Genomic DNA, 11180 nt, shown 5'->3' with positions numbered 1-11180 from the left:
TGTAAGGGTCTAGATGTAAAGTGAAAGGTCAAAAGCCAGTCTTATGCAGATTGCACACACACACACACACACACACACACACACACACACACACACACACACACACACACACACACACACACTGTTCCAAACAGTGTAATACTATCATAATATCATCGCTGATCATGACTGCCTGCATGCTCACATGCGGCAAATCTCATGGTTGTGGTTGATGCTCATCTGGCTGTAACACAGAAGTGTCTCACTGGCCAGCCAATCTTGGCCCCACACTTCCACTCTGTTCACTATTTCCTGCTGGCCTGCTAATTGCAGCATCTACCTGTGGCCATCCGAGGCATCATGGATGATGTTCATTGGCAGCCTTCTGACATGTGAGGACCACATCAGGGTGGTTCTCATACACACTCTTGTAGTGCAACACCATCCCATTTACAGAATACAACCATCCCCAAACTGTAAGTTCACACTGTACACCTAACCAGTGTTCACAAAATGGAAACTCCATGTGAACACTGAAGGATGTGATGCCTGACTCTCTCCAACTTGATGCCTACCTAAGCAGATACTATATTCATCTTCCATACCCCTTAAACAAATGGTAGCATTGCTTTCACCTGACACTGCACCCCCATCCCACCTTAGTAAATAATGAAGAATGTACCTTGCCCACACTTCTGGCTTATGCCAATATGGAAAAGTCTGATGAGCAGTGTGGCCACTCAATATACTGTAATGTTTACCTAGGTTTTTTAATGCATGTATCATTTTTATTCTGTGTTGTCCATGACTTACCCCATAGCTGTGGATGACAAGCTATCTCTTTATTGGTGCAGCAACACAATTTACCCTCCACTGCCTTGCAAAGGGTATTGCTACAGATTATTCCTATACAACTGATATCGGTAAAGCACTGTGTTCACAACATTATATGGGGAAACTGCAAGCACAAGCCAGGCTGACATTTTTACAAGTTAACTGACACTAACAAACACTACATCAAGCAATCAGTGAAGAAATAAGAACCTGCTATCTCATGTAATGAATGTTTTATTATATATATCAAAATAGGAAAAAAAAAACAGAAAAAAAACTATATGCTCCACTCTCTCTCTATATATATATATATATACGCACACATACACAAAGGGACAGATTCCAAAAAAGCTGTAAGTGACTTACTTCGGTGTAAGGGCTGTCTATAAATAGGTTTACACCAGGGGACAGATTACAAAAGACCTGCTCTCAGTGAGCAACTCTTTTGGAAATGAGCCCCAAAACAAAATAGTCTATCGCTCTCAGCCTTCTGTCTATAACATGTGCAATACTAACTCTCACAATGTACAAAACATGCTAAGAACTTCAGCTAGGAAGATCAGAACATGTTTAATAACTGTTACTTCATACTTTGTTGAATTAATATATTCATTAATATTTACCAGATATATGCCTAAAAAAACTCTTAACAGTGAATGTGTGACAGACCCTTACAGAGTGGAACCGTATGAGACATGGAATTGTTAGACTCCATACGAGAAACGTTCCTCATAGTAAGCTTCATTTGAAAGGTATGCAGGCAGAAACACTTGTAATCCACTGGGAATGTCTCATGTCACTGGAAAAAGAGTTTCAGTTTACCACAAATAGAGTTAATGTTATATTTTCTCACTTGACACGTATGACCTAGGATTTTGTAGTGAAGCCTTTTAAATGTGTCAGTGAGGCATACAGGTTTACCCTCTTAATCATAAACACCCCAAGGCAACTTGTGTATCACATCTACTTTTATTTTATAAATGGGAATGGGATTCAGAAAGCATACCCATGTCTTTGGTATATGGCAGTGTTGTGTCGCACAACTGTGCCTTCTCCTGAAATGCATCGATAGATAAATCACTGGTTGTCTAAAAGGCATGGTGCTGAACATCCATTATGGCAAAGTAGCAACATACTAACAACGCACTAGGTTCTAGCTCAACAGTCAAGATGTTATTCTTAGATTAATCTTGTTACTCTGCTCATATATATATTATCTGGTCACCATGGTGCCATGCACCTCATAAAATACAGTGCAAAGTGATGATATGTTCTGCAAAATAAAATAGAGTAGCATAGAGATTGGGGGCGATAGTATCTGTAGCCCCCCTCCCATTGCAAGGAGTTTGTAAAAACACCAAGGCCAGTCTCTGCTAGAGAATAGGGGTTATTCTTTTGTTCAGCTACACAGTGACAGGTGAGGTATACACCTTAATACAGTGACAGGTGAGGTATACACCTTAACACAATGACAGGTATACTGCTGGCCTCAGTGCTGTGTGGTCCCTTTCTCTACAAAGGGGGAGGCATACATCTTTTTTACCTCACTGCAGTATCTTATGCGATGGCCTTGCAGTTTCTGTGATTGACAAAGTCACAGTGTTTTCCCGAAGCACAGACCAATATGGCATAACAAATTTATGCTTTACTGTGTAATGCCTTTAATTCCTAGGAATCCCAGTTGGAAAATTAACTATTTATTAAAAAACTGGCCCTGGTAGCCTTTATGGGTTACCGCATGTTAAGGCCAGTTCACATGTAGTATTTTAACATCTGCAGAGTTCGCAGTTTGCCAATTTAAGTAATTGATTTAGCTGGAGATGTGTTTAGTAATCTCAAACACCCAGAGCTCAATATGTATACCGAGCACATAAATCCTTGTCCAAACAAACATGACTGAAAAATTATTGAGCTATTGATGAGCATTATGCTTGTCTTGGAAACATCTGGACTTATTGGTGGAGCTTTGTTAACAGCACCTTTCTTGCTGACAAAAAAAACAGGATAACTCCAAATGATGCTCATTCGATACAGTTCCAGTCATTGACATTGGGATAATAGATATACTCACTGGCATTATGGAGAAAACAGGGAAGTAAAAATGAAGTTGATGTTTAAACAAATTTCAGTTTATTCATATATGGTATATATGTAGTGCCTGAAATGCTATAAAGATATATGCAGATGCTCCAGGGGTTGCATACCAGGGGTGGAAGGCCCAGTTCCCTAGCTACATAATTACCAACTTAGACAGTCTGCATTGTCTGATACATGAGTTATACCATAGTCTATCACATTCTGATCCACAGAACTCTATAGACAAGCAGAGTTTCAGCAGTGACCACTGAAGAAGTATTATTCAGAGCATTTTAATTGCCCCAAACTCAGTCATTATTTAGTGCTGGCATAGAACAGAAGTATTTATCCAATGCAATATTTCTTTTTTTTTGTCATTTGACATAGATATCCCATGACTCCAGAGGCTTGCCAAGTACACAAACCGTTTACTTTTTCCTCTGTTTACAAAGATGACTCTGAATGTTCTCAAGTTTCCTTAGTATTGAAGTGAACGATGGTCTTTTCTGCATATCTGCATCCCAGCATTCCAGCATAAGACTATAAACAGGAGAGACGCAGTGTTCTGGGCAGGGCATTCGATAACCTTGTGTAACCCTGTCTAGTACCTCTTTGTTTGTCATATCTAGAACAAAACAAACAAAGTATTTTTTTTATTTTGAAATGTAATGATATCATTTGAACAATGAACACTGTTGTCCTTCTGCTTATGTTAACACTCTAACCTTGCATCAAAATGGTGGCTAAGTTCATATAGGACAATACTGCACACATTTCTAAAACTTAACTTTAACTCACTATAGTGATCTTGGTATAAAAAATGGCTAAGTGTTACCAGTTGTCTGCCAGGTCTATATTTCAAAAACAGATTTTTCATTCTTAGCTCACATGTTGTCACTGGTTTTGTGTCAGTCAAAGAAATTATGCAAAGATGCATAGAGGTGTATTTCAAGAAAACATACAGAAATCAGTAGGTGGTAAACAATGGTTTTCAAATGGTCTCATTGATGACAAAATATCTCTCAGTTGATGGACTGCTGTGAAAAGAAACAGATTGCTTTTGAAACGGATGTGGCACTTTAGTGCTGATAATTAGGACTATGTGCTGCTATGAGTCCCTCGACCACCATTGCCTGTGAAATGTGACTTTTGCCTAGTTGGTTGCCCAGTTTGGAAATGAATATAATTAAAAAAAAATAGAAAGAGGGAATGTAAACAAATAAAAAAGAACTGCAGTCAGTGGGCTGCTCTTCCATTAACTGACCTGTAATTCCAGGTCTGGAATACTAAATCAGTTTCATAGCCATCCACATATAGTGGCATAAATCATCCTCCTCCATGGCACGGCCACTGATATTACGTCTACGTAGTTTGCAATGGCCCCATTTTGGGGCCCGAGATAGAATACAATTGAAACCGTGGCACAAAAAAGGAAGAAAATCAAAGTGAGGTCCTACCTGGGTATAACTCCGCGCTCTGTATCCAGGTGAAGGTAAGCTGTGACACAGCTCCTGCATTTATTCAGCAAACACTAACACAACTGTCTTTGTGCATACACTCATCTGTCGGGGAAGGGAGTTCACCAACATGATCCTTATGAATATTATGGGGAAACAAGCTACCAGGTAGGTAGTTGGCATTACTAGAAAGTTAATACAGTAACAAGAAAAGTCTAATTATTCTTTAAATTCATTAAGGAAACAAATAAAAAAAACATCTGACCCAAGGACAAATGCTGCTTTGTTAGTCCCTGATTCAAAAGCAAACTAAAAATAAATAATTTCTGGGAGCATCCTGTTTTCTTGTACTCACTTGCAAAATTAAGAAATTTTCACTTTATAAAAGCTAGACTCCCAACTCAGCCAGTTTACTTACACATCCTAGGTACACAGGCACTTGTGTGTGTGCACACACACACACACACACACACACACACACACACACACACACACACACACACACACACACACACACACACACACACACACACACACACACACACACACACACACACACACACACACACACACACACACACACACACACACACACACACACAGATGCATTAAAAACCCACCACCTGGAGCCTATCCTAGTTGCTTAGTGATGTATATTAGTGTTAGAATGTCATTGTGGTCTTCAAATCCTAAGAAGGATAATAATGCAGATGTGCAATGCAAATGTTCTAATTCTAGAAAGGTGACATCATACAGGTTGCAGGTATGGTCTGGCAACCTGAAGGAGAGTAGAACACTCTGACATTTTTTTTTAGACTTTCATTTACATGCTGAGAGAAAAAAAATAAAGAAATGCCATCGCGGATCCACTAATAGACAACACAAAGACACTGGAACACTGATGTGATGTAATACCTTTTATTAGACCAAAAGAGGTTTAGATTTATTTTGGTCCACTAAAAGGTATTACATTATATCTGTGTTCCAGTGTCTTTCTGTTTTCATAAACTGGGAGGAAATTTTAACTTTGCAGTAGATACTTGCAAAAAATCACATTTACAAAATTATTTTACAAAGTTTTTCACAAGTTATGAAGTTTAGCATTTCTGGCAAACAGCACTTGGTTCTCTGGTTCAGTTCTCAACTGGAGAGCCTTCTGTTTGCAGGCTGCACTTTCTGCCTGTCTTCTCTGGGTTTAGAGGTTGTTTTTTATTGTCTCCAAAATAATGAGGAATAATAATTGAGAGGTATTCATATCCTTGGCTAGGTACAACAAGTTTAGGAAAAAAAAATGTTTTCTGTGTGTGTGTGTGTGTGTGTAGGAGCACATCCTAAGGAAGAAGATAATGGTGCTCATTAATTGAGGAAATAAAAAAAACCCTTAGGGTCAGTAAATCTAAAAGTATGCATGTATAAATAGACTGTAGAAAGAATTGCGAAGCAGAAAACAAAGATGAGGTACGATAGCCTGAGTGCATACCTCTTAGAGCAAGAAATCTGGACAAAGCCGTGAGACAAAGGCCCAAAAATAGGGACACTTTTTAAATATTGCTCTTACAAACTTAGAAAGTTGATAGAACAACAGGTTTTGCATTAACATGAAATTTCTGAAGGGTGTGAAATCTGAAACTCAAATGTCTGTCATTATTTTCTAACTGGAGTCTTTAATGATTTGCCAGTAATTTGCCAGAAAAACAAATGAACCAAAAAGATGAGGCAGAAACCTGGACATTCTGCAAAAATCTGTTCAGTTGAGAAGTATGCATGAGTGACCTAAAACATATAGCTTGATATCTTCATTTTTATCTCTGGATATTTTTCTTTTAAATGGGTGACAAAGTGGCAAACAGGATAGCATTGTCACCTTACTGCAAAAGGTTTCCTGGTTTGATTCTCACCTGGGTGCCTTTTGTGCAGAGTTTACATGTCCTCCCTGTATTCAAGTGGGTTTTCTTTGGGTGCTCCACTTTCCTCCCATATCCAAAGACATGCACTAGGTTGATTGGACATTCTAAATTGGCCATAGGTCTGAGTGTGCATGTGAGTGTGTGGTCTGGAAGAACTACCACAGCAAGGCTAGCCACCTGGTGGTTTAAACCTTGGCTCTAGATGATTGTCACTGTTGAAGTGACATTTTGACCCCATTTGCGAAAATGGGGAAAAGGGGTTGTGCATGCATTGATTTTTCCTTTAAATGTACTGTGTATCAGGCTAACCTTAGACATCAGAAGTTGCAGTTTAGAACTAAATCTGTTTCTTTCATAGTAGTTTGGTTTATAAAGATGTTAAAATCATGGCCTTTGCAAATAACGTACAAAAGGCAAAGTGGAATGGTAAACACACTGTGATGATTTGTTTGCACTACAGTTTAGATATGAAGAATTGTAGTCCCCACCAAACTTATTCCTTCCTGTACTTTTTAATGAAAGCCTTGGTCTTAACAGGAACCGGAAGATTTTTGAAAGCTGACTAGACCATAGATTAATCTGTTAGGAATCTGGATAGATCACAGTGGTTTGAATAGGGTACAAAATCCTTGGAAGGCAGGCCTTAAGGAAGATACGCTTTGTTTTTGGAGAACAATCTAGTTTCCCACTGGCTCAGGTGGACATCCAGCAGGGAGTAGATGTCTTGCATTTGTTTAGCATTTTTCAAGCCTAAGTTTAAACAGATGAAGCTTCCTGTATTGCAAGGCCCTGACTGACATGGAGCTTTTAATCAGGAAAAAGAATTGGGGACCTTTGGATATGTGATTATTTTATTCCCACTGATATATGAATGATATAATGAAAATGTGGGATAGCCTCATTAATTTGGGCAAATGTGGGATGGGGTTAGGAACAACTGATAGAAAAAATATGTATATGAGCTTAAGCTGAACTCACTTCCCAGCTTTTTTGAGATGACTGCAGGGCTGGATCCAGTACATGATGACCTAGGCAGCTGCACGGGACCTGATGTTTGTTGGGGGACCCATCCTGCGGTTAAAAATTAAAAAAACAAAAAAACAACAAAAAAACAACTGCTGTGTTAAAAGACAAGATTTTTCTGATATGGAAGTTTTTTGAAAATAATGTCAGCATATGCACAATGCAGCAGGAACAGGAACAGCCATGAGGGAAAGATTCCAGTGTGATAGGACATCATCACAGGATATTTGATTTTTGAATGGAGGAGTTGTGATTTTGTTTCTTTGTGAGAAGAGTGGCAGCTTGAGTGTATGTCGTTGTATGTAATGCCCGTGTTAAGGGCATAGTCTGGTTAAGTGACTTATTCAGAGTCAAACCCTGAACCTTCAGTACAGGAAACAACAGCCTTAATCCTTCACACCAACTGATATGCCTTATTTAACATTTTTTAAATCCCTGAAGATTACAATCTGTCAGTGTCAGTCAGTTTCATAGCTTCATAGTTTGGGTCACAGTTTGTCTAGCACTTTCCGCAGATTAGTAAGGCTATCAACTTAAAGAGCTGCTTCCTGTAGTATGTGGGTTGGTTCCCTCAGTGTTTACTTGTCTTCTATGTGACTCTGATGAATTTATGTCAACACACAATACTTCTGGGCTGTTCCTGAAAAGGGACTCTGGTGTCCAGTTGGCTTTGCCAGGCTGTTAGCAAATATGTTACGCATTTGCCTTTTGAATTTCTGCACCTTTCACATAGATACTAATTAGTACTTCACTATATGCTATTTGAGTATGAATTCCAGCACTTCTCTTGTAGCTTAATGGATTGCCAGATGCATTTCACTGCATGTGAATTTCAAGGGAAGAGAAGTTTACTGTTTCTCATGCTAAGTCTGTTTTCAATGTGACAGTGTTTTGTTTTATTTAGAAAATATCTGTCAGTGTTTTTCTGTAAAATCTGAAATAAAAATTTTAAATGAAATCCAAATCTCTGTGATTATTGTAAAAGTAAAGAAGCACACCTCAAAATGGAGAACATTGACATTTGTGCTGTAACAGAGACCTGGTTTAAAGCGGCAAAAATCACCCCTGCGCTACCAAGCTATAACTCATTCCACACTTTTCAGCCCCGAAACATGGACCGAAGCTCCAAAGGCAGTGGTGTCCCCATATTCATAAAGGATATGCACACCTCCAGACTAGTAGCCCAGCATAGCGCATCTGAGATACTTCAGGTACAACTAACATTGGGTAAGACGGTGATCCAGGTCCTGCTTTAGGCCCTCACCTCAACCCTGTCCCTTGACTCTCACTCCATGTTCCTGAGCACCTTGGAATCTATCAAGGTCCAACCCAATACTCTCATACTAGGAGACTTCAACTACCCCTCCATCAACTGGAAAAACTACTCAAGCACTAATGCACTGGCCCAATGCTTCCTGGAATTCATCAATTCCAATGCCCTGGACCCGCTCATTCTGACCCCCACTAGAAGAAGCAACATCCTTGACCTGGTTATTACTAACATGGAGGACCATTGCTCTACACCAATAGTTAATCCCTCCCTGGTCAGATCTGACCATAAACTAATTACCATGGAAATCCACATCTCACCCACACCCCCAGCAAAGGTAACTACCTTGAAAAACTTCTCCAAAGCTGACTTTGGACTCCTAAAAACAGAGGTGGCTAACTTCACGACACCCATGCCAATGGAAAATAGCTGCATGACTGCCAAATCATAGACCAATGCACTGTACGGACATGTACATAAATGCATGGAACTAGCCATACCCAACAGAACCAAGATGCTCTCCTCCAAAAAAAAAAGGAAGCCAATCTGGTGGTCCCCTGTCATTAATAAACTCTATAACAGAAAGAAGAAACTGTTGTAGAAAAAGGTGAAGTCCCAAGACTGGAAAAACTCCCTTATTAGCCTCAACAAAAAGTTGAGATACCTCATCAAATCCTCTAAAGCCAGCTATGAAGGCAGAATTGTGACAGACATTAAAAACAATCACAAAGCCTTCTATAGTTATATCAAGAACCTCCATGGCAATACTCAGATTTGCTCTGAGTTACTGCATGACAGATTCAGTGCCAACTTTACCCCCCACCCAAAGGATGAATCGCAATACAGGAAGAATGCCAGGCACCCAGCATTACCACAGCACAGGTTAAAGTGCATTGTCCAAGGCCAAGAATACAGCTTCCTTGGGACCCAATAATATCCCTGGCTGTGTTCTACATGAACTATAAAGTGAACTGGCACCACAACTGTGTGACCTGTTCGGTCACAGCCTCACCTCAGGCTTTGTCCCTACCGAATGGCGCACTGCTACAGTCATCCCTCTCTATAAAGGGCGAATGACTACAGACCTTGGGAATTATTGCCCCATTAGCCTGACGAGTCTGATATGTAAAGCTATGGAGCACATCATCATGGACCTGATTAACAAAGATATAGGAAATCTCCAAACTCTGGACCCCACACAGTTTGGCTTTGTGAAAGGGAGAGCATGCCTGCTCAACCTGGTTGACTTCTTTGAGTCAGTGATCAGGGCTGTGGATGAAGGTTAGGCAGTGCATACAGCCTACCTCAATCTGGCCAATACCTTTGATACCAGTCTGAAACAAAGTCCTCTGCTAGTACGACCAGCGCAAGGCAAAAAACAAATGTAACATGAAAAAAGTAGCCAGCACCAAACATCAGTGTATAAAAACCAGCACAAAATAAGCCATAAATATTTTTTCCCACTGATGAAAGCCTTTGGGCTGAAACCGGTCTGGGACTTATTTAAATAATAAATCTTATGTGCTAAACATTATGGCTTATTTTGTGCTTGTTTTTATACACTGATGTTTGGTGCCGGCTACTTTTTTAATGTTACCTTTGATACCAGTCCTCACTCAGGAATTATTGATAAACTCACCAAACTAAGCATCAACCCCTGTATCACTAGATAGGTTGCAAATTGGCTCACAGAATACACAGTGTGAAAGTAGCGAACTCCAAGTCAGACTGCCGACCAGTCATGAGTGGAGTCCCACAGGGATTAGTCCTGGGTCCTTTCCTGTTTGGCATTTACTTCTCAGAACTCCAGGCCAACATGGAAGGACTCCGGCTGATGAAGTTCACAGATGACTGCAAGCTGGGAAATGTTATTAACTCCCCAAGTGATGCAGACATCCTACAGAAAGGCCTCAATGAGACTATTAACTGGTGTCAAAAAGATGGCCTTAAGCTTAACACCAAAAAATGCGTCGTCATCCCCTTTGTTAAATACTCAGTTCCCACTAATTGCCATATTGATGGGAGCCCACTGAACACTGAAGGTGTTATAAGAGATCTGGGGATGCCAGGTTGACAGCAACCTCTCATTTGACCACCACATTGCCACTGTGGTCAGAAAGTCCTTCTATGTGGCACATCTCATTACCAAGGGTTTTGCATCCAGGAAGAAAGAGGTCATCGTCTCTCTTTGCTCTTCCCTCATTAGACCAATCATCGAGTATAATGCCCCATTTGGCATGTACCTCACTAGACACCTGCAACAACTGGAGAGGCCACAGAAGTACCTCATGGAGAGGATCCTAGGCATTAAACACATGTCCTACACGGACAGATTCAAAAGACTCCAGCTATTCTCTGTCTCGTATCTGTTTCTTAGGGGAGATCTCTGCTTGGCTTACAAAGCCATGTCTGACCCAGCTCTGTTAGAAATGCTACGTCTAAAGAAATCCCAGTCCCTCCGCACCACACACTCCAGGGACCTCAACCTCATTACCACAATCAACAGAACATGTTGGAGGGACAGGTTCCTCACCCAGAGACAGCCCATGCTCTGGAATAGACTTCCCATTCATGTCAAGCAGAGCACCTTGCTGTCCCTCTTCAAGAGAAATCTTGATGAGTGGATGGGTAATA

General features: G+C 40.3%; 1 protein-coding gene across 1 annotated transcript in view; it reads right to left on the bottom strand.

Moving 5' to 3' along the window:
* Positions 1-1108: 1108 nt before the first annotated feature.
* The window catches only part of LOC122817180 (tyrosine-protein kinase Srms-like), a 711881-nt gene continuing 701809 nt past the window's right edge, over positions 1109-11180 (bottom strand). The window contains exon 8 of the mRNA XM_044090394.1: positions 1109-3514. Within this exon, the coding sequence (XP_043946329.1) occupies positions 3318-3514 (197 nt within the window). The 3' untranslated portion in view covers positions 1109-3317. The remainder of the gene's footprint in view (positions 3515-11180) is intronic.

The sequence above is a fragment of the Protopterus annectens genome, chromosome 12.part0 (genome assembly GCF_019279795.1).
Source record: "Protopterus annectens isolate FY-2018-M chromosome 12.part0, PAN1.0, whole genome shotgun sequence".
Lineage (NCBI taxonomy): Eukaryota > Metazoa > Chordata > Ceratodontiformes > Protopteridae > Protopterus > Protopterus annectens.
Note: the sequence above shows the minus strand (reverse complement) of the source record. Positions and strands in the feature narration are given on the sequence as shown.